At 65.1% G+C, this 23,608-nt stretch overlaps 1 protein-coding gene across 1 annotated transcript in view; it reads left to right on the forward strand.

Annotated features, from left to right (window-relative positions):
* LOC117646232 (amphoterin-induced protein 2) overlaps positions 1–22,163 on the forward strand; it is a 208,054-nt gene extending 185,891 nt beyond the window's left edge. The window contains exons 4-6 of the mRNA XM_034387065.1: positions 16,343–16,391; positions 18,710–21,132; positions 22,149–22,163. Of these exons, the coding sequence (XP_034242956.1) occupies positions 19,030–21,132; positions 22,149–22,163 (2,118 nt within the window). The 5' untranslated portion in view covers positions 16,343–16,391; positions 18,710–19,029. The remainder of the gene's footprint in view (positions 1–16,342; positions 16,392–18,709; positions 21,133–22,148) is intronic.
* Positions 22,164–23,608: the final 1,445 nt, after the last annotated feature.

Raw genomic sequence — 23,608 nt, forward strand, 5'->3', positions numbered from 1 at the left:
TCCCAGAATGGCCCTCAGGAGTGGTTATTGAAACGGCTTAGGGAGCAGCGCGAGCAGCGCGCGCCGTGCGAGTGTGTCGGTGGAGTCGACTAGTCTAGTCGACTCTGCGCTGCGGAGGGGGTGGCCAACAACGGGAACGGGGGCTGATGAGGCGCGGCTCGAACAGACAGCCGTGTCTCTGAATTTAAGTGACTTTGCGGCTGCCTGTCGGGCTGGCTGTCGGGCTGGCCGGCCGGCGACCGCAGACCGCACGCCGACACGTGGTGGTGGCGGGGCCGCGCTGTGTCCGTGACCCCCCCCCCCCCCCCGCCCGGCGGTGTTGGATTGACTGGCAGGCCGATTGGGATTAGCGAAGCTACCGCAGTTACACATCGCGAGTTAAATTCGGGAACTGTTTAAATATAGAGTCCGTCATTACAGTGGTGGCCCCGGGCGATCGGAGAGATTGGAGGTTGGGGTGGGGGGAGATTGAACGGCCGGGCACGTGACTCCCTTCTCCGCCGCTCTCCAGCGCGGAGAGGCCCTCGGCGAGGCGGGCGAGGCGGACCTGGCGGGCCGGGGCCGCAAATGAACATTTACTGCGACACACGTCTCCATTACGGCGGGGCGGGGGACACATTCAAATAAGGAAGGCGCGGACGAAGACGCTGGGAGGTGGGCACTGCTCCCCGCCAGCCGCGCCCTGGGCAGCGCAGCGCGCTGAAAGGCGACCTCGCACTGCAGCGGCTGCAGCGCCCCATCAACGCAACGTGATACTCGAATAAAAACAGCCGGCGAGGTATTAAGTTCGAGATACTCTCGCCGGCCGCGCTCCAGCTTCATCATTATTTTTACCTCTTTCCTGCGCCGCGCGCTGCGGGTCGCTGCGGGTCCTCTACTACTATGGGCCGCGCTATCAAAAGTTGGGAACGGCGGCAGCTTCTAGTGTGGGGACGGCCCCCGGGCTCACCTCCCCGACTGCCACCCAAAGTCCCTCCCTCCCTTCCCCCGTCGCCTCCACTGGGCGAAGCGACGTCCAATTAAAATCAAATTAAACTTTTCGAAACAGATTCGAACTAATTTGGTTGAACCGCGGCGCGGCCTGCACGCGGCCGGCGCGGGGACTTTGCCTTCTTAACGGAAAAGGAGCGCTGGGGGGCTGCGGGGGCTCAGCGTCCTAATCGTTAAACGCGCCCCTGGCCCCGTGGCCCCGAGGCTGAGGCCGGCTTCTTCTGGGGTAACTTGAGCAGGGACTTATTGGGAGGTACCCGTCCAGAGCGCTGCGACGGGTGGGGCGCCTGGTTCGCCTTGGAAACACCGGCGACGCCATCTGTATCAAACTGGCGGTCGCCAAACAGATCTTCAGCAAAATGGTCCGAAGCTGTCACAACGTCACAAAGTTACTCCACGAATATAGGTGCCTGTTGGATAAGGTGGCAAAATATGGACATCTAAGGACCACATGCTTTGGCTCTCAAATTCAAAATTTGTCGGGCTGGCAAAGCTCCCTGGTGTCTGCCCGTTTGACTTGAGCTCCCTGCTCACCCGTCTCTGCGTCGGGCCGCCTAGCCGCGTCACATTGACAATTCCCAGTGACTTTGCATCGGCAGGAGGAACGGTTCCATCCTACGGCTTACACGCAGTCACGTGCACACACACACACACACACACACACACACACACACACACACACACACAGACGACCAAGATCGCACTCCTCCGCCATTCTTTCCAACTTTTGAGCCCCCCATGTGTCAGCCTTGAACTTGGTTCAGGGCGCTGCGGGCTGCAGGGACGGCGCTAGAGGACACGAGGGCACTCCCTCTCTCTATCGACTGCTGCATCTGCATCCGATGCGACGTGCCCCGTGCTGGTCGTCCTTGGGCTGGCCCCCGCCTGCTCCTAAAGCTCCCGTCCTATCTCCTCCTGAGCTTGACCTCTATCTGGCTCGCGAGCTCGCGTGCGGGGCGCGGCCGAACACGCCAAGTTACTGTCCGGGCGGCCAGTCGGGGCTGGCTCTGTCTCTCTCGCACCCGCAGGGGCAGGGGGCGACGTCTCGGGGTGCAAGAGGGACGGCCTCGGGGTGGAGCGTGCGGCAGTGGTGCGGCACTGGTGCGGCACTGGTGCGGCAGCGCGCAGCGAATCCCTGCTGTCTGCAACTTGGCGTGCGGAGATTAGTGGACCTAGTGAGCCGAGCCAGGGCCGGGCCGGGCCGGGCCACGAGTCACTTCATTTCACGGCTTCTGGAAGGAAACCGCACACGGGCCAAACGAGAGTAGTTGTTGTTGGCTTCATTTTCAAATCCTTGCCTGCGGCGGCCCTTCGGCGGCCCTTCGGCCCCGCCGCCCCCTTTGGCCGCCTCCGTGGTCAAACTTTCTTTTCAAAACATTTCCCTTGCGGCTCAGCCCTCATCTTCCGCGCCGAGGCCCGGCAGGGCAGCAGGGCGCACGCCCGGCAGGGTCACCTCCGACACTCTGCCTGCCCTAGTGCCCCTCTCTCAAATAATACAGCTGGAGGGAGAAAAAAAGTAGCTCGACCGATATTTCCAAGGATATCTCTCCGAGTGACTTTGAAGATCCTTTGTTTGTTTTTTTTTTTTGGTTTTTTTTAGTACGCGGCCGCTTTGTGCGTCGCACTCCAGCCGAATATTTTGGCTCTGTGCTCAAAATTTTATACTTCTTTTTTTTTGAAAGGTTTGAGATTTTTGCAATTCTTTTACCGGAGGCCACCACGCCCATCGACGGGGCGGACAAAAAGGCGAGACTAAAACGACAAGCAGCGACTGCCCCTTAATCAGTGTGGTCCTTTGAGGGGCGGGAACACAGGGCACACTGCCTCAACAGACTGTACCGCCGGTACCGCCCCGCTGCCTCGTTTGAGCCACCCCGCACAGAGCTCTTTACTTTTGCACTGTACCGACTTAGGCAGGCTGAGTGTGCTCGCGCGATGCGGACAGTCAGTGCCGCAAGTGCCTTGGCACACTCGCCACCGCCAAAATCACAAAGGGAACATGAAAAAAAGGGGGCGGGTGCACTCACGTTCAAAAACCGTTAGGGGCGATGTAACAGGTTCATTAGGTGTCCCTTTGGTCCCCCATCACGCGTTCCCTCGGCATGCCTTGCGGGGCCCCAATCGACCATATACAAGTCAATGTTCCACACTATTCAGGCCCTTAACTTAAAACTTAAGCCCCACCCGACCGGGCCTCGCACGCCTGGGGGTCTGCTGCTGGGGCTCCTGTGGGAGGCCCCCCTCTACCCACGCGAGAGGAGTATCAGGTTCAGCGTGACGTCCGAACGCCCGCACGCACCCACTCTTTGCAAAGGCCGACAGGCGGCGGCTCCAGCAGCTCTCCAGCAAACCTTTTCCTCCAGAATGGCCAGCTCTCCTCCGCAGAGAGGCGGCCCCTGCCAGCCAGCAGACAGGCAGTACACAGGCAGCCGGCAAGCAGCGCTACCGAGCGTGGGCTGGGCAGCCCGGCAGCTCCAGTTCACTTCCGCTTAGAGGCACGAGACACCCACCGGCACACACACAGACACACGGGCGGGCGCGCACCTACTCACACACACAAGCAGGCATAGAGACACACGCACGCACGCACACATACACACACGCACGCACGGCACCTGGGCGACCTTGTTAGCCCTGCAGGCGCGTGACGGGCTTCCAGTTCAGCTAGTTCGCGCCGAGCCCGCAGCCCTCCGAGTGCCGCGTCGTCAGCGTCGGCGTCAGCCAAGGCGTCAGCCAAGGCGTCAGCGCGGCCCTGCGCCGTGCGGCAGCTGCGTCGGTGGGGACGGTCGGGACGGTCGGGACGTGGCGGCAGATGGAGTCGGCCGAACTGCAGCGCCACAGCCACGGCAACGCAACACTGCCGCACACAATCACACACACACACACACACACTCGCAGAGAGTGCCACCCTCGACACCGCCCACCGCAGCGCTGCCGCTCGGCCTCCCGATCGTGTTTTTCCGCCTCTTGCTCTGAGAGGGAAGTCCGAGGGGGTAGTGCCCGGGGGCAGCGTTTAGCGCCGCCAACGGGGCCGACGGGGCCGACGGGGGCCTCGGGGGGAAGGGGAGAGAGTCGCGGGAGGATTTCGGGACGCAAATAAATCTGGAACCCGAGTGGGCTCTATCTTCGGGAGGCAGAGGGGCGTGGCAGCGTGTCCAGCCAGCGGCCAGCCAGCGGCCAGCCCAAGTCAAACAGACGCACTTCCCCACACGCACACACAGTGCGAGAATGTGGGGCGCGGCAAAGAATAATTTCCAGCGCGCACCCTATCAACCGCCTTGTCACGGGAAAAAATTGCCGTCTAAATAAATGAATGTATATCGGGTGGGGCCGAGCGACCGGGGCGATTCGCATTAGGCCTCGGCCTCTGCCTCTGCCTGTGTCCGGAATGCGTCTGCGGCCTGCTCGATTATGGCGGGCTGGCCGAGGCCCGGCGGGGCCCTACCCGGCCTTTCCGCGGCGCCATTTACCAGCCGGCCGGGCCAAGGCGGCCAAGGCCCTCCCGAAGCACCCCGGCCTCTGCCTCCGTCTTGCGCCGCCCGTAATAACTCTGCAGCCGGGGCGCGGCCGGCCAGGCCTTGGCCGGGCGAGGCCGGGGGCTCCGGGGATAGGCCGACTAATGCTGCGGTCTCGCCCAGGGCTGCGGAGGTGGTGGCCGCCCTGGCCGCCCTGGCCGCCCTGGCCGCCCGCCACACTGGGGATCCGTTTAGGCTCCGCCGGGCTCCGCAGGTGCGTGTTGTGTTGCGGGGGCACTGCTTTCGGCCTCGGCCCCGGCCGGCCGTCGACCGCGCGGTGCGTCTCCGTCCCCGGCCTCGGCCGTCGGGTCGTGGCGGTGGTGGTGGCGGTGGCGGCGGCGGTGGCGGCGGCCGGGCCGTGTTGATAGAGCCAGACCCGGCTTGAATTTAATCCACTACTCGCGGCGCCCGCACGGCTCGCGCCCCACTTTCGGCCCTCGTCGCGAGTTTTGTATTTCCAACAAGACCAGAAGCAGTGGTCCGCCGCGCTTATGCCAGTCTTTGCCGCCCGGCTCGACTTCATCCGTATTAGGTTGCAGCGACGGAATAACTTCCTAGATTCCCTTCGGGGCCGCTGCCCGTGCTGCCCGCGCTGGCCAGCCGGGCGGGGTGGGGGCGGCGCTGGCTCCCCATTGGTATGCCGCGTGGTGTCTCGGAACACAGGGAGCCTCTTTGGCGCCACGGAGACGAAACCCTGGCCGCCATCCGGAACCCCGTGCTGGGCTAGGCTGCTGCTGCTGGAGTACAATCCAGCCTGCCCTTGAGTGCCTCGTCCTCATTAAGCCGGGGCGACTTGCACTGCAGCAGCACCAAAGCTCTGCGCGGCGGTGGAGCCAAGCAGGCCAAGTGGACCAAGGAGCCCAACGAGGCCAAGCAGCAGGACGAGCGGGCCCGAGGCACGCCGGCCGGCACCCAACGGGTGAGCGCAGCTCGGCGCAGCTGATTTTGACGGTCACCAGTGCGGATCCCGACGAGGGTGGCCACTGCAATGTGTTTGACAAGTGATATTGGAAGGGACGCGTTGCGGGGCTGCGCCGGGCTGGACGGGGGTGGCGGCAGGCCGGCGGCAGGCAGTCGATCCATCTTGGACTGCGACAAAGCGGGCCGAAGCGGCTGAACCGGCCCAAGCCCGAACGAATAAAACAGACTGACCTAGGCCAGGCTGGCCTCCGGGACGTCCGCCAGCGTCCGTCAGGCCGCGGATCCGTTCGGGTCGACCCTGAGGACGACTCGAGCATGAATATGGTCATCGGCAAGCTGTATGTAATTAATTGGAGGCCCGAGGCAGACGGAGGCCAGTGGGTCCGGCTGAAGCGGTGGCGGACTGCGGGCGGCGAGGGTCGGCGGCGAGGGTCGGCCAGCCCTGGGCCAGCCCACGCCCCGCGGGGCCACTGGGTTGATTTACGCGACCACGGTCCCTTTTCACTCTGGCGAATCTGTCAGACCGATCAGCCGTGTCCGATGGATGTCACCTCTGAAACTCGGCCTCTATCTCCGTCTCTGTCTACGACCGGGCGGGGTGGCGCGGGGCGGGGCGGGGGCGCCCCGCGTGTGCTGCAAGGAAATGCTTTCAGCCCTTCTCACCCGGTGCCATATTTCCACGGACCGGGCCTGGCGGAGGGGGCGCGGAGGGGGCGGGGCGGGGGAGGTCCACGACGGGACGGGCCTCCGCGTCTTGCCGCCGTCGTACCCATCTTGTAGGCGGCCCGGCCTGGCCCGCGCGGCCCGCCCCGCCCGACATCGACCGTCGGTACCCTGGCCCAGGCCTCACCCCCACCCGCACCTTGGGCATTGGCATTCCACGAGGTAAGACGAAATATTCCCAGGGACATGCCTGCCCCGTGCCTGCCCGGCCCGGGGCCCGGCCCGCGGCCCGGCACGACCGCGCGTTCCAGGCTGCTGACTTAACCCTTGCCGTGGACCCGAAGGCCGGGAGGCCGAAAGGCAGGGGATCATTGGAGCCATTCCGAGTCAAGTCGACCGCGCTGGGCGGCATGAGTGACGTCACGCTGCAGGCGATAGCACCCCGCGCACTAAGTACCGCTACTGCGGAATTAAATTACAGCCGGTCGGGTTGGCTTGCCGCAGATAGCGTGCTGTCCATTCTTGCTCTGACTGTGCCTCCCCCCCTCCCCCCCCCCTCCCCACTTGTCGGGCGACGGCCCGCACTTGGCCCTGGCGCAGCAAGCTCCGGGCGAACTTGACGCGACCCCCTCATTTGAAATCGCTGCGGGTTCAAATACTGGCAGGTCCAGAGGGCGCTTTATCTTTTTCTTTTCTCTTCTCCGTCTTTTTTAATCTGCCGGATAGCGCGGCGTGCGGCGGCGACAGATCCACCGACTGCCCGGCGGACTCTGAGACTGTCGGAGACCGTCGGAGACTCTCAGAGGCGCGTCCCTTTTCGCGAGCCAAATCCGATTTGTCACCAAATCACATCGGCGCTGATCTTTTGGCCCTCATATTTATGCATGCCGCCTTGTATTCTGTTTCTCCGCCTCGTGTTCTGTTTCTTCTCCCTCGCGACCCCCGCCGACGTCCCGACGTCCCGCGGCGCCCCGCGGCGCCCCGAGCCCCGCCATTTGAATCGTCTGGAAAGTGGACCCGGCGTCAACAGCTGCCTGTCGTGTTTGAGTTATTCCTCGCGGAAAACACACTCGTTACTGCCAGGCGCCCCGCCCCGCCGCGCCCCGCCACGCACCCCGCGTGGCAACAAAGCCAGTGACGTACACGTGCCAGCCAGATAAGGCAGTTCGTCGGGCCGGCTCGGCTCGGCAGCCCCTGCCGCCCCACTGTACAGGGCTCGGCAGGCCTCGCGGCCTTGCGGCTCCACTCGGGCCGCTTCATCTCGCCTGGGAACACAGTGTAGCGTCCCAATGAGATAACAGTACCTAGAGCCGCCGCTGCCACCGCCGCGCCACTCAGCACGGCGAGCGGGGCGGGGCGGGGCGGCTTGTAATTCATGGATGAAAGTGTGCAGCTGCCACCTCATTCACTTTCACTTCCACAGTTATTGCGGCCCTCGTGCCGCAGACTCCCGCAGACGGCGCGCTGCTGCCAGGCTACAGAGGGGAGGAGGGGGAAGCCTCCGCGCAATTCGTCCGGGGTGGCGGGGGGTCGAATGGAAGGAAAACTTTGTGCCTATGACGGGCTGCGCCAGCTACACGACACGCTACACGGGCAAGCCGGGCAGGCCGGGCAGGTGGACCGGTCGATCCGAGCCAATGTAATGACCTCTTGACGTTGCCGATGCTGCGGCGCTGCACGCTTCACTGCGGGGCACACTGCCGGCTGCGCTGCCCTGTGCCCCCGCCGACGGGGCCCTTCCTAATCCAGTCAATGCTGCCTCCGGCTGCCTTCCGGACCACTTATGCGTGCGCTGCAGGCAGGCAGCCAGGCAGGCAGCCAGGCGGGCGGGCTGCCGGAACCGGGCGGGGTCTCTGTGTTTGACATGGTAATCGCCGTTTGCTGCATTGTCCCTTCCCCCCCACCACGCCGGGGCGCCAGCTCGCCGGGAAGCCCTTCACCTCCACGGCCGCGGTGGCGGTGCGCGGTGCGTCAGACACAACTTTTTCAATGGGTGTATCAAATCCTGCCGCCGGGGGACCTGCAGTGCCGGCGCTGTGGACTCCCCCCTCGGAGCCGCCGGGCCGGACGCCCGAGGCCCCCGTCGAGGCCCCGGCCGTCCTCGGCGGCTGCAACACCCCAAAGTGAGCAGGGCGTGCGGTTGCCACACCCCGGTCACGTCCCGGCCCGCCTTGCCCGGCACGGACGCCTTCTGACCACCCGAGTGGGCCAGGACGTGCGCGGCGGGGCGGGGCGGGGCGGGGCGGGGCGGCAAGAGGAGGACTCTTCACACAGCCACGGCACTATCCGCCCGCCAGAGCTGGGCTCCGCCTTTTACTCGACTGACCAGGAAACCTCGGTTCTCCATTTGCTGACGCCCAGGCCGAGCCGAGCCGAGTCGGACCGGGCCGAGCCGTGTCGAGCCGAGCCGAGCCAGTTCCGCAGTCGAACAGCGCTGCGCCACACCGAGGAGCGGTCCGACTGGGCCCGACCGTAGTGCGTGCTTTAATTCGCATGACAAACTGCGCGGCTGCCTTCGCCGCGTTGGGCGTCGGGCTTGGTTCTTCGGCGAGGTGCGGCGGCGAGGCGTTGGCAGGCGTCCCAGCCGTCGTGGCGTCCTGGTCCGGCCTGGCTGTGGCTGGCTGGGCCTGCCCACCCCACCTTGACAAAGCGCCGCGTGACCGGCAAAGAAAGGGCGGCCGCGCTCGTCTTCTTCCTCCTCGCCAACAAAAAGAAAGCCGTATAAAAAAGAAATAACTACGTAGCTCTTGTATCCCCTCGGATCAGGCCGTAAGCCGTTGTGGTCCAGCGCGCCGACGCGCGTCTCCCCGCCCCGCCCCGCGCCGCGCGGCCGTGAGTCCTAAGCCCGCGTTAATCATCGTTATAGAGGACGGCGTCCTTGGCGTGGCCGAGCGTCGCGACCACTCGGAGGCTGCCCGTCCCTTCCGCCGGCCGGCGGTGCAATCCAGTTTTTATTCCCCGCCAAATGGATCGCTCCGCGCGCGGCGCTCTCCGCGAGGTCTGGCCGTCCGTCCGCCGCGTTTGGCGTCCACGACGGCCACCTCCCGCGGCCTCGAGGTGGCCGTCGTCCCCCCTCGGCCGCGCTGCTTCGCCCCGCTTACTCCCGCCGTAATTGCATCCGTCCCTGCAGCCGGCCGAGGCGAAGCCCGCTAACGCCCTCATTTTGCCGGTCCGTGGCCGCGCTGGTCTCCGCCGCCTCGCCATGGCCTCGCCGGGGATCATCCCGGGTGACGGATGCGTGAGCCGCTTCTTCTGGGCGCGGGGCGCGGGGCGGGGACAGCGGGGCGGCACGGCGCGGCCGGCCGGGGAGCGCCTGCGGTGGCGAGGGTAGGCAACCCGGAGCGCACCGACGACCGCGGTCCACGCGTTTGCCTACCTCCCAGGGGCTCCGTAAGCAGCCCTCGTCTGAATATTTACAGGGCAGCCTCGTCGCCTCGCCACCAGAGGGCGCCGCGATTCGCGATTGCCGCGCCCCGCTGCCTCCGCGTCCACGCTCTTTTTCTCCCTCCACTGCGCCGTGCCGCCGTGCGATTTTTGTCGCGAGTTTCGCCGTGAGGCGCCCTGCCGGCCCCGCCGGCCCTGCCGTCACCGCGCCACTGCTGCTTTTTGGCAGAATCCTGTTTGATACGGCGTCGTGCTGCTGCTTTTTATGGAACCTCCTTGTGTCTGGGTTTGATCGGTCTCGCGGGGGATAAAAGAACGCCGAAGCAAGAAGGGGACGAGGGGGCGGGGGGCTTTTTTCAGTGTATAGCCCGGCAAGCCGGCTGGCCGTTGCTGCGCGCTGCGGCGGCGCGACCACAACACCTCGGCCTGTTCCACTTTTATGAAGGAAGTTGCTTACTTGGTAATGGCGAGCCGGCGCGGCGGGGAAGCGGGCGAAGCGGGCAAAGCGGCGAAGCCTTCGTCGGCCCTGCATCATCCCACACGCCACACGTCTCCCTGCAGTTCGGGGCCCTGCTTGTCCTCGGCCGCGCCGAGCCGCACCGCGCCGGGCCGGGCCGTGCCGAGCCGCGGCCGAACATTTACTTACCTCTGGATTGATGGCGCTGCAGTTTGTTTTGTTTTACTTTTCCCGGCTGCGGCCCCGGGTGAGGCCCCGGGTGAGGCCCCGGCCGAGGCCCCCGCCGGCGAGGCCCCGGCGCCGCGCTCGACTTAGAACGGATTGGCCGCTCCATCATACGCGGCTGACACACTCGTTGGGGCCGGGGCCGGTCAATAAGCCTGCGGCGCGAAAGCGAAATGAAGGGGCTGCTCGGCCCGCTTCACCGTGCTGCAGGTGGAGCGGCGCTCCCCGCAGTCCACAGCCTCGTCCTGGGCGGTCTGGCTGACTGGCGGGCTGGCGGGAACGCAGCGAGGTGATTCTTTGGGCCTCGGCCGCCCTGATTGCTCACTCTGAATGAACGCGGTGGGGCCTGCCTCGGCCTGCCTCGGCGTGCCTGGGCCTCGGCCACCAGCGGCGAGCCTGATTGGCTCCTCAGAAACACGCGGGCCGCGCTGGAAATCGGAATAAGCCCGCGCTCGATTTGAATACCTGAATATCCAGGTAATTAGAGAGGTAGAAACGTCGACGGCGCGCTCGGGTGGGCGCGAGCACGGCGAGCACGGCGTCAGCCAGCGTCAGCGCCCGTCTCGACGAGTCGGCGGCCCTTAACAGCAGCAGGCTCACCTTTGGCTCGACGGCGAGGCGCGGCGGGGCAGCGGGGCCGTGCCGCCACCACAAGACATAAATATCATCATAAACGGACCGCCTTTACGAGCTTGCTATACTCCGCGCGTCCCGTCCCCCGCGCCTCCCCCGTCCCCCGCGGCCCCCGCCCCTCGAAGGAGAATATACGAGTCGGCCAGCAAACCGACATAAACAGACATATCAGCGGGGAGCAAACAAAACGTGAGGGCCACTGGCCACGGCCCGGGGGGGGTGGAGCGGTGCTCGCCGTCCTGGCGGCCGATAAGCCCGGCGATCTCTCCAAAAGTTTGCCGTTTGCGGTGTCGCGGGGCAGGTCCTTCCACTCAGCGAGGGCGTATCGGTGGCGCACTCGGAGGAGAGGAGAGGAGGTACTCCAGACAAAAAGGGGCGGAAAACCCCGCCAAAACAGCAAGTTGTTGTACTTCCCCGGCAGTCCGACGCCGAGACGCGGCCATTATTAATGCGCGTCCACGGCCTCCGCCTCGGCTGGGCTCGGCCAGGCTCGGCTCGGCTGGATACATAATCCAGCGGCTGAAATCAGACATCGATATTGAATTATCCGCGGCGCGCTGCCGGCCGACGCTTGGCGCGCTTGGCGCGCTTGGCGCCGTTGCGGTGTGACGCAAACCAGGCCCTGTCGGCGCCACGGCCAGTCCACGCCGCCCGTGACACATCGCCGCCATTCCGACGTCCCCGGGCCGGCCCGCCCGGACCGCGCCCGCGCGCCAGGAACCGTTTATTTATACTTCCCGATATCGCTCGCGCCTCGCGCCTCGCGCCGCCTGCTTCCTCACTGTCGTCTCGTCATCCTTTCGGCCGCCCCGCGCCCCACTTGGAGCGTCGCCGCGCCGCCGCGCCGCTCGCCGCGCGAGTCGAGCGAGGAATCGAATAAGGCGGCGGCGGAACCGAGTAAAAATGGCGGGAATCGCGGCCGCACCGCAATTCGGCCGAAGCGAGGCAGCGAGGCAGCGCTCCGCCGTCTGAGTAACTAAGAGCTGCCTCCCGCCCCGCCCCGCCTCGCCCCGCCCCGCTCCGGCCGCCAGATGGCATTTTTAATGCCTTTTATTCATCATATTGCCCTCGATTCGCTCAGCATTCCATTTCCTCATGGAAATGCGCATGCAAACCGCACGACGGTAAACGAATGAGCAAAATCAGGCGGACGACATGCATGGCCAGGCCCGGCCGCCAGGCCCACAAAGAGGAAAAGGGGCAAAAAAATGGAATGAACGGAATTTTAAAGCGCAGATCGGCAGGTTGGCGAACCTGGCCGGAGGCTGGTGGTGAGGTTGGCAGGCCTGTGTTGCGAGTGGTGCAGCCTGGTGCAGCCCACCGGCCATCAATCTTTTACGCGCCTTCCTCGCGCCGCTGAGCGCCGAGAGATGGCGCCACTGAGCAGCCCATCAAGGCGGCCACCTACGCCATGCGCTATCTGCCCCGGCCGCCCCGTCGCCCTGCTTCGCCTTCTCGCCGTCACGGGTGTGCCAGCATCGCCAGCATCGCCAGCATGGCCAGCATGCACGGCCCGCGCCACCCGCGCACCGGGCGCTGCGTGGGACAGGCCCTGGGGCGGCCTCCCGGACATCCAGGGCACTGTACATACGGTACTACATGCCGTCGACAGGGGGGTCCGAGCGGGCCGCGCTCCACGCCGAGGCAGGGAGGGCCAAATCAGCCGCCGGCGGGGCCCTCCTACATTATTCAGCACAATCAATTAACAAGACGCTGTGCCATCCGGGTCGGTTTGTCGAGCACGTCGGGCAGGTCCGGGCAGAACGGCGGGGTGGGGCGGGGCTGGGCGGGGCGAAGCAGCCCACCACGCCGATCCATTTTTCCGGCACCGTGCGTCGTGCTCTCTCCATATCGCCGCGATGAAGTGCGCGCTGCTATCGGGGCGCGTGGGGCGCCGCGGCGTCCTGGGCGGCGTCCTGGGCGGCGGTCGGTATGGTCAGGATGGCGGCGGCCAGCGAGGAAGGCCCTCTCTGGGGTGGGCCTCGCTCGCAGCAGCCTTTGCAGGGTATACAAGCTCGCAGTGGTACCGTTTGCCGGGGGCTGGCAGGGCTGGCGGGGCAGGCGGGCAGGCGCTGCGAGGCAGTGTGCGAGGTGAGGGTAAAATACGGCCGAGGTCCTTTATCAGGACGTCGGTCGGTCTTACTCAGGAAAGGGCTGCGCACTGCGCGCTGGGAGCTGCCTGGCTGGCTGGCTGGCTGGCTGGCTGGCTGGCTAGGACGCTGGCGCCGCCACTGCTGGCTGGCTGAGGCTGAGGCTCTCTGCCGACTCCAGGCAACGCACCCCGTGTCCTTGTGCACGCGCCGCCCCCGACCGCCGCGCTGCGGGACACCAAAAAAAAAACAACAAAAACAACTGAGTCCCAGCGGTGGTCCAGCCAGCGGGGCTGGGCCCAAACTTATTAAAATTCTTCCAGATTGCTCGCTCTGTTGTTGTTTTTTGTTTGTGTTTTTAAAACTGGGAGGGACGGCTGAATGGCGTAATTGTTATTTCAAAATTCAAATGTGACGAAACGGGGAAGCTTTTTTTACCTCTCACGAGACGGACTGGGCCCGGGAGGAGCCTAGTGTCGTCTCGTCTATTTCATGCAAATGCTCCGAGGCTGGGGTGACGCGGGGCGGCCGCCGTCCGTTTTCGATGGAGTTTCGGCGACGGGTCATGGCGCTGACGGCGGCGTGACGGAGGCTGCGAAGTACCTGACCACGGCCAAGTCCTGCGGCGCCGGCGGGCGCTAGCGGGGCCGTGGGCGGCCGGCGGGGGGCAAGGAACCGGGGGACTGGGGTGGGGTGGGGGAGGAAGAGTGGGGACGGAGTAATTTTCGCGGGGTCGGGTCAAAGCACATGCCTCACTGGTCAAAGCACTACTGTGGGCCTGTGGGTGGGGGAGCACTGAGCAGGCGAAGCAGGCGACACGCCCGCCCGTCTGCCGGATTCCCGGCTCCAGCGGCACCAGCAGGGCCAGCACCCGGAGCGGGAGCAGGCCGAGAGCGGCGGCAGCGCCGAGCAGTTGAACCGTCTCAGCAGGCAGTTGGAGCGGCGCGCGCGGGGTGCGTGTGCGCTCCTCCTCTCGGTCTAGGCCTCGTTCTAGGCCTGTAGGCCAGTCTAGGCCGGCCTAGGCCTCGGCCCAGGCTTCCGGCCCAGGCAGCGGCCTGCACGGCCTGCACGGCCTTGGCCTTGCGCGCGAAGCGACGCGCTCGGCCTCCAAAGTGAAACATGTGCCCCCCGCTCATTATTTGCAGACAGAGGCGAGGCTGACGGCGCGCTCTTCGCGCACCACGCGCTGCTGCAGGCTGGTTCCGAACTGGGCGTCTCGCTCTCTCTCGCACTCATGGGGCGCTCCGCAGCGGTGCGAGAGAGACAGACCGATGGACGCCGACGCCCCCGCTCGGAATCGGCCTGCTGCGCGGGGCCGCGTTGGGGTGGGAGGCGGCGTGGATGAGGATGAAGCGGAGCAAGTAGGGTACCCGGTCGTCTCGGGGGCGTTGCGGCACGTCAAGGCAGTGATACATAAGCCTGCCCCGCCCCGCCCCGCCCCGCCCCGCCCCGCCTCCCGACGCAACCCTTGCACCTGCAGCGCCCTTCTCGGAGGCCTCGCCCCGCCCGCCCCGCCTCGCCCCGCCTCGCCCCGCCGGCACACACCGGGAACAGCGAGGGCCCCGCCCCGGCCTGTCTAAACACCGCCCCCAGGCTCTCCGCGGCCACGGCGGGGGCGGACGGGGGCGGACGCATTCAAAGTCTGGCCCTCGAAAAAGTGCTGCCTAGCTCATACAGCACGACAAAAAGGCGCTCGCCGTAAGAGAGCGGGAGCGTGGCGGAGCGTGGCGGAGCGTGGCGCACCAGAAATATATTTATACCCGCGTTGCTCCCTCCTCGCTCGCTCGCCCGCCTTTTGTTTTCCCCTTTTTTTGTTGTTTTCGTTGTTCGACTTTTGTTATTGTTGCTTTATCAAGCCGAAGCCGCAAGCGGAACACCTAGCACCAGCGGCCTTCGCGCGCGAAGACCCTCACCGCTGCGCTGCCGCCGCCCCCTGCAGGGCCCTGGCCGGCCCTGGCGGCCTCGGAGTGCTTGAGAAGCACTAGTTGCAGTCGCAGGGCGGCGGCTGAATCAAGGTGCAGACTGCATCTCTCCCTCACTCTTTCTCTGTCTCTCTCTTTCTCTCTCCCCTCCCTTTCATTCCTCTTCCTCTCTCCCGCAGCAACAACACAACTTTTGCTCGCGGCCGGCACGAATAAATGAAAATTCTTACTGAAAGCAAAGTGAGGCGACGACGCTGCGGACGACTCCCCCTCCCCCTTCCCCTTCCCGCCCCTGCCAGCCTCACCCACCGCCCCCTGCTGGAGAAAGTTTCAAAGACGGAAATGCAGCTGAGTGCGTCGAGTAATTGTAAATGGGCACGAGGACGAAGACGACGGAGTTGTGTCGGAGTGGGGCCGGGCGTGACGACACTTGTCATAATCTGGGAGGGGAGGGGGAGGGGGAGGGGGAGGCGAGGGGGAGGGGGAGGCGAGGGGGAGGGGGAGGCGAGGGAAAAACGGCAACTTAAAGCGTCCGCGACGTCAAACTGACGAACAGACGCGGTAACTCAATTACTGCAGCCTGCAGTGTAAATAGAAACTACTTAACTCGGGCGGAATAATGTTCCGGGGCGCCGCGCCGCTGCGTTGCCCGGCGTTGCCGCTTTCACGGTTTGCAGTGTAAACACAATGACACTTTGTGGCGTGCGGCTCGGCGTGCGACAGCCTCCATGATTGATGACGGGCTGCAGCAGCCTCTCCGGGACGCGCGGCAACGCCCCCGCGCCCGCCCGCCCCGCCCCGCCCGCCACGCCACGCCACGCCACGCCACGCCCACGCCACGCCACGCCACGCCCCCGCCCCGCCACGCCACGCCACGCCACGCCACGCCACGCCCGCCCCGCCCGCCACGCCACGCCACGCCACGCCACGCCACGCCACGCCAACGCCCCGCCAAAGGTTCCGATGTGTGGCCGGTAGGGGGCGCTGGTGTCATTAGTGGAACAGGGACCAAAATAGGGCTCTCCTTCTCCAGGACGGCGAGCGCGCGGCGCGGGCGGCCGCCGCCTCTGCCGTTCATCACCCCGGCCAAGCAGGCAGCCAAGCAGGCAGCCAAGCAGGCCGTGCGCCATCTGGGGCGCCGCCCCGCCCTGCGCCCCGCCACGCCCCGCCACATGCAAGCTCATTTCGGAGACCAATTTAGAAGGACCATTACTTATTGAAGACTTCATTATAAGCTTTGCTCGGGCGGTGCAGGTCGCTCACGCCGCCAAGTGGCAAGTGGGGGAGGGGGGAGCGGAGGGGCGCCGCGACTCCACACCAAGACCGACGACATCGTCACCCTGCTGCAAAAGTCGTGTCCGGGGCGTGCTTTTGATTCGGCTCCAGGAGGACGCCTTCGTCGTGCTGGTCGCTGTGATGGTGGCCGCAGCGCAAGAAGCTTCCGCGACGCAACCCCTTCCCCCACCCCCGCCGTCTCACCTCGGCCGCCGTGCCCGCGCATCGACGCCCTGGCTTTCCTAATTTCTTCGCCCTCTGTTTCAGGACCGGCAGCGACGTCGGGTCAACGCACTCGCCCCTAAGTGAAGGATCGGTGAGTGTTGCCGCTTTCTTTGCCTTTACTTTATTGTTGTTATTTCACTTCTCCTGGAGGCGGGTCCCTCAAGGAACGCGGCCCGATGACGCTGCAGGGCGCGAGGGATGGTTAGTCGGACTTATCAAGAAGTAATCGGACGTCAGAAGCAATTATCTCGACTCCAGGTCGGCCACACTCTCTCCACCGACTGCTGACGTGATCCTGGAGCGACGAGCGCGACGCCATGGCGACGTCTCGTCACCCCCTTCCCTCCCCCTCCGCCGCCAAAGTCCGACGGACCTGTCGGACTCCGCCGTGAAATTCGGTGCATTCCTCGCACTCCCCGGCACTGGCAGGACAGCGTTAATTGGCCTCGGAATTAAAACGGCGCGGCCTTCCGGCCAATCACGGGGCGGCGTCGCGCTTCCCGCCGAGAGCGAGGCCGCCCATTGGCCGGCGCGCCGAGGCCCCGCGCCGCCATTGGCCGGCCCGACGGCGCGGCCGGTTCGCGCTTCGCCCGCTTCGCGCCTCGTCGGCGATACTGACCGAGGCGATAAAACGGGATTTACCGGGCAGGGTCGCCGTGCGGCAGCGCCGGGCAGCGCGGCCGTACAGGTGGGCGGCAGTCCCGGCCGTCGTCGCGGAGGTGTTGCGACACGCGATGTGCACGCCGCGGCACGCCGCGCACACGCACGCACACGCACGCACACTAGCACCACCATTCGTTCAAGAGACGACGCCACAAATCGCTGCTGCTCGTGCCAACAACAGTAAAAATAAAAGTCTGGCACTTTCCGCGCGCGCAGTTGTTACCAGGGTCTTTTCCTGCTTCTCGCTAGTGCGAATGTGTGCGTGTGGGTGGGTGTTGGTTGGTGTTGGTGGGTGTTGGTGGAGCCGCCCGTGAGCGTGCTTTGAGACAATCACCAGCCGCCGAAGGGCATGCGCTGCTTGAAGCGTGCTGGGCAAGAGTGGAAATACGACACCCACCCGAGGTCACCCTTCGAGTCCTGGAACTGGGACTCCAGCCGCCTCCAGCAGAGCCTGTCCCCGAACACGCTCTAGGGCCTGCACGGCCTGCACGGCCTGCCGGGCGACGCGGTCGGAATCTCCGAACGCGCTTCGACGGCCCGCCGGTGACGCGGACGGAATCTCCGAAGCGTGATTTCAGAGGGAAATCAGACAGACGGCAGTGAAGCCGGGTGCGACAGAGACAGAGGCCATGGAGGAAGCTGTCTGCTGATGGCGCGGCAGCGCGGCCCGTCGCCCCACGGCTCTTTATGGCCAATAAAGACGGCCGCGACGACTTGGCGGGGTGAGGCGGGGCGGGGCGGGGCGGGGCGGGGCGGGCGCGACGAGTACGCCAGTAGGCGCCCCCACAGGGTGTCGGCGTGCAGCTGACCATTGCGTCTTGCGCCCGCCGAGGCGCCGCCGGAGCGCCGCCCGTACATTGTAGCCTTTATGCGGTGGCGCTGCGCGCAGCGCGTAGCACTCGGTGCAGCAGGCCGATTCCGAGCAGTGCTTCGTCGCTCTGTCTCTCTCGCACCCCTACGGACGGCTCGCGACCCGGCGGCCACAGGCATTGGGGGCGCCACACGGGAGGGGAGGCCTTTCGGGCCGCTTTCAGGATCTCCCCTCCTGGACCAGCCTCGACCAGCCTCGACCAGCCTCGACCAGCCTCCGCCACACACGCCCAGTCCAAATTAAGCAACGCGAGAAAACCGAGGCCGTTTTTAGTGTAGCAGAGCCTGGCCGACGGGGGTTGCTGCTGCGCGGCTGCGCGCCTTTAGCCTGCGTGTGTTTCCGCCCGCCTGTGCGGAGCGGGGCGGGGCGGGGCGGGGCGGGGCGAGGCGCACTGCGGGCCGATTGCTTCCCCTTCCTGATTGACACTGAAGTGGTTCTCCCGCCCCGCCCTGCCCCGCCCCGCCGCGCCCAGCCTTCCCGCCGCCGGACGTCCGTACGTCCACCTTCCAATATCGGCAGCCACCCACCTGAGCCCTTGCCCTCGCTGGCCGCCGGGCCGCTGGGCCAGTGGTAGCAACACAGCCGCGGTGCGCTTGAGCCGTTTAAGTGGCGAGGCTGGTAGGGCCCAGCGGGCTCCACCAGGCTCCACCAGGCCCAGCGCCCTGCCCGTTGGTGGCCTGTGGCTGCCTGTGCCTGCGGGCTTACCGGTGGGCAGGACCAATTCCGGACAGAAACAAGTGTGAAGCGGTGGAGGGAAATGATGCGCTGGCAGAGCTGAAGCGTGCTTGTACCGCCTCAGTTTTGCCAGTGATGTAACTTGTTTGGGATTTGTTTTGTTTTTGTGTTACTAACGCTCGTTGCATTGTGTGTTGCAGGCTGGCCCGTGGCACCACATCGCGCCCACCCCGCCGGACGCGCGGCCCCGTTGCTGCCCCGCGGAGCGGAACGCCGACTGACAGACCGACAGACAGGAACGAGCAGCCGGACGGACAGACACACGGCGCTGACGGACCGCGAGGGCGCGGGCCGTTTGAAAAGCAATAATTAGTTGGTGTCTATCGGGGCGCTGGCGCTGAGCTGGCGCGGCCCTGACGGCATGTCGGGGCCCCCACGATCGCCTCCACGCCCGCTGGGGCTGGACATGGCCTCGGACGCGGCCTCGGACACCGACAACGCGCTCCTCTAAGCGGCGGCCATGCACGGCGCGCTACGGCGGTGGCTGGCGGCCGTGGCGCTGGCGCACTGCCTGTCGCTGTCGCTGGCCTGCCCGTCGTCGTGCGAGTGCAAGTGGAAGAACGGCAAGCAGACGGCGCTGTGCGTCAACAAGGACCTGCGCGACGTGCCCCAGGCCGTGGACCCCGGCACGCAGGTGCTGGACCTGTCCAGCAACGCCATCCGCGCGCTGTCCCGCGAGCGCTTCCAGAGCCTGGACCTGGTGAACCTGCAGCGCATCTACCTGCCGCGCAACGGGCTGACGGAGATCGCGGACAAGGCGTTCCACGGCCTCACCAACCTGGTGGAGCTGGACCTGTCGCACAACAACCTGACCGCCGTGCCCACGCACGCCTTCAAGGACTTCCCGCTGCTCATGCGGCTCTCGCTGAGCAGCAACCCGATCCGCAGCGTGGCGGCCGGCGCCTTCGTGCCACTGTCCTACCTCATCAACCTGGAGCTCAGCGCCTGCGCCATCGAGACCGTCATGGACGACGCGTTCGCCGGGCTGGTGCAGCTCGAGTGGCTCAAGCTGGACGGCAACCGCATCAAGGGCATGCACGGCAGCAACATCCTGCCCAAGACGCTGCACGGCGTCGACATCCACAACAACCCCTGGGAGTGCGACTGCGGCATGGTGGACCTGCGGCGCTGGGTCGCCAACTACCGCCACCCGCTGGCGCAGGAGCCCGTGTGCCGAGGGCCGGCCAGGCTGCGCGGCCGGCCGGTGCGCGAGCTGGCCGAGGCGGACCTGGCCTGCCTGCCGGAGGTGTTCCCCACCACGCTGTACCTGGAGATCTCCGAGGGGAAGAACATCTCGCTGCAGTGCAAGGTGAACGCAACGCCCGAGGCCAAGGTGTCGTGGTACTTCCAGGGCAACGTGCTGCAGAACGACACCGTGGTGGCGCCCGGCGTGCGCCTGCTGTACTTCGTCGAGGACGGTGGCACGTTGCAGAAGAAGAGCGAGCTGTTCATCTACAACACCAACACGGAGGACAACGGCACGTTCGTGTGCCAGGCGGAGAACGCGGCGGGCAGCATGCACGCCAACTACACCATCCGCGTGATGGTGCGCGAGGACCCCAAGCCGCAGGCCACCGCCTTCCCCATGGAGTACGTGATCGCGGGCGCCGCGGTGCTGGTGGTGGTGGCCGTGCTGGTGTGCGTGTCCGTGACGGCCTGCATCATCTCGTGCAGGAAGCGGCGGCGGAAGCGGCGGAAGGCGGAGACCGGCAAGGCGGTGGCGCTGCACCAGAGCCAGACCGGCCAGAAGGAGGCGGCCGAGTGCATCGCCGTGTCCACGGCCGGCGCCAAGATGAACGGCACCGTGTTCATCAGCGACCGCCAGGACTACGGGCACGCCGACTACGAGCAGAACCCCGACCTCATCAACGACGCGGAGAGCGTGGGCAAGGACAGGCGCCTCAAGGGCGGCGACGAGTCGGGGAGCTACCAGGAGGGCAGCGCCATCGACGACCTGCCCGCCAACGCCGCGCAGCCGCAGCAGCCCGTGTGGAACGCGTACGCCGTGGCGGGGCCCATGTCGGTGCCCATGTCCGGACCCATGTCCGTACCGGTGTCCGGCGCCGTCGACATGTACCACACGCAACCGCTGTCCGCCGACGTGCACCTGTCCGCTGGCCGCTTCCTGGACGGCGACGGCTACCCGCTGGACTACGGGCTGCCCAAGATGCCGCTGCCGCACCCGGGCATGTCGGTGCACCAGCCCATGGGGGCCATGGCGGGCGTGCCCGTGGCCAACATGTACCGCACGCTGCCGCACAAGCCGCGCGCGCTCCACGCCGGCGTGGCTGTCCGCCGCTACTCGCGCGAGGCCGAGTTCCTGTCTCGGCCGTCGCCGTCCTCGTACGACCCGTTCCTGCCGCCCGACGTGCGGTACACTGTGGACGGCTACCCCACCACGGCCGCGCCCGTGCCCGTGTCGCCCGGCGCCACGCTGTACCCGGCGGGCACGCCGTCGACGGTGCCCGAGGACGGCATCCTGCCGTCGCCGCCGTCAGCCTACAAGACCGACGCGGCGCTTCCGTCCCCGTTCCCGTCGTCGGCGACGGCCTCGTGCTGCATGGTGACGCACTGCCAGCCGGCCGCGCGCTGCAGCGTGGCGGCACAGACGGGCGAGGAGGGGCCGGGCCCCAGCAACGCGCTCACCGAGAGCCCCGACGAGGGCTACGAGGGCGAGGGCGTGGACGCGGAGATGTGACGCAAGCAGCGGGCCACCGCGCCCGCACAGCCTGCCCCCGGCGCGCAGCCCTCCGCGCAGCCCGCCTGCACCTGCCCCGGCAGGACGCCGCTCGGCGCCGCGCCGGCCCCCGCCACCCTGGCGGCGTCCCTGGCGGGGTCCCTGACGGGGTCCCTGACGGGCACCTTGAGCAAGCGGCCGCCCCTGCCGCCCGCCAGGCAGCCCGCCAAGTGAAGACTTCTCACGCCGCACGAGTGTGTGTCGTGCCCCCAGCTCAACGCCCGCTAGGGTGACCCCAATTTCTTTTACACAACCAAGTATGCATGTATCGCATTCGTGCGGTGCGGCCCACAGACGGCAACTCAATGTAGAGACATTGGATGGCGACTGTGGACTGGAGGACTGAATGCCAGTTGTGTTTGATGCCGCAGTGTTGCGTTTGGCCAATGGCAGAGATTTGTCAATAGGATATCAAACATTTAACTCTGTTTTAATAAGCCTTTTTATACTGTACGATGATTAAGACGGAAGGTCATGTTTGTACAAACTGTATGGGATGAATTCGTGTACATAACAAGAGTGACTGTGATGTTTATAGTGCGTGTGTGAGCCCGTGTGCGTGTGTAGTACGGTTGTGAGCAAGAAGTGAATGAATAAAATAATTTCCTAGCAAAATTGATCGTGGCCGTGGTACTTGTTATCGGCTACCCTTTGGTTTTGGACACGCCCGGTGGTTGTGTCGTTGTGAAAGTGTGGAGAGAAAAGTTATGTACAAATAATAGTGTAACGTTATTTTGTTCAAAAGAAAATGTCACGCTCCTATCCGGTCCTGCTCATATTTCCCCTCTCCCTGGTTCTGTCATTTCTTTCTTTCTTTATTTATTTTTTCTAAACAATTCTAGAAATTTTTGAGTTGAGTTTTGTTGTTTGCGTTTCCAAAATAAATGGCAACTCTCTGCACTATTGCCGGCATGTGACAGCAAGTGCCTTACTTAACGCTGTCCTGTACTCGTCCCACATAGTTGCTTACATACTCGGACACAGTAGAAGTAGAGCAGCCGCGTCGTCCACGCGTCGACCAGGCTGGCCACCGGACCCGCCTCTCTTTGTTTTTTCTCTTATTTTTGTATGAGTTATCATTGCCGTTTGTAATAAGAGATTTATTTAAGCGACGAGAAGGGAATCCTGTTAATTCGTGGTTAGTGTGATCTTAACTGAATAAATGTACATAGGACAGATGTAAATTTGCATTAAAACGATTAAAAAGATGCGCACCTTTTTCTTTTCTCGCCTCATCACAAATGCCACACTGTGAGCACGCCTGAGTGAGAGGAGGAGAAGAAGATGGAGAAGAAGAATCAGAAGGAGAAGAAGAAGGTGGGGTGGGGCGGTGGCTTTATTACGCGTGACTAGAGAAATAGAGGTAGTCTGGTCTATTATCTCATTCCCAGATGGGAGGCAGTGAGTGCGCCTGGTCGGGGACGATGAAGGGTGGGAAGGGCCCGCTTGAAAAATGTACACGCTTTCGGCATGATTTAAGGGTGGCAGTCCTCAATTACCCTGCAGCTGGAATGCGCTCCAGCCCGGAGCCTCCAGCCCGGAAGCTGGCTGCCCCGGCAAAAAGTGAAGGGTGAGCCGCGAAGCGCCGCGAAGGGGAAAAAGTGGCCAAGAAAATTGGGGCATCAACTTTTCGAGGAGATGAACACCTTTTTGCGGTCCGGCTCCCCCGGGTTTGTAATTGGGAGGCCTGCCGCGCCCCGCCATGCCCCGCCATGCCCCGCCATGCCCCGCGATGCCCCGCTAGGGGCCGTAATAAATTGGGGCATTAAAATGAGATGTATTGTGAGAGCGCGGGCAGCTGTCAGCGAAGACGGCGGCGGGTTGCCACTCGGTGCTCTCGGCCGACAGCGCCGCGGATTTGCGGCGTTTCGTCATCCGGCCCTGAATGCGGCAACCCTACACGCGGCCCCCGCCGCCCCGTTCGCCTACGCACAATCACGCGACACTCTTCACCCAGCCTCGCGTCTCCTCCTGCACCCGATTCGTGACTCGCCAGCCCAGCGCAGCCTAGCGCAGCCCCGTGCGCCACATTCGTGTAACGTACTGGCGCCCCGAACGCGTCTCTATTTAACAGCAAAATCGTAAACGATAACATGAAATTTTAGTACGCACTAAATTGAGGCCCAGCAGCGGGCCTGCGAGCCCTGCAAGTGGCGTTCGCACCGTAAGAACGCGCTGCCGCCTCCCTTTCGCTTTTCCCCCTCCCTCCCTCCCTCTTTATCCCCCTCTCTCTCCCCCTGGCTGCTGCTACGGCCCTGCTGACGAGGAGCAGGTCCGCCCCGCCGCCTGCCGGCCTGGCGGT

Source organism: Thrips palmi, unplaced genomic scaffold (assembly GCF_012932325.1).
Source record: "Thrips palmi isolate BJ-2018 unplaced genomic scaffold, TpBJ-2018v1 HiC_scaffold_19, whole genome shotgun sequence".
Classification (NCBI taxonomy): Eukaryota; Metazoa; Arthropoda; class Insecta; order Thysanoptera; family Thripidae; genus Thrips; species Thrips palmi.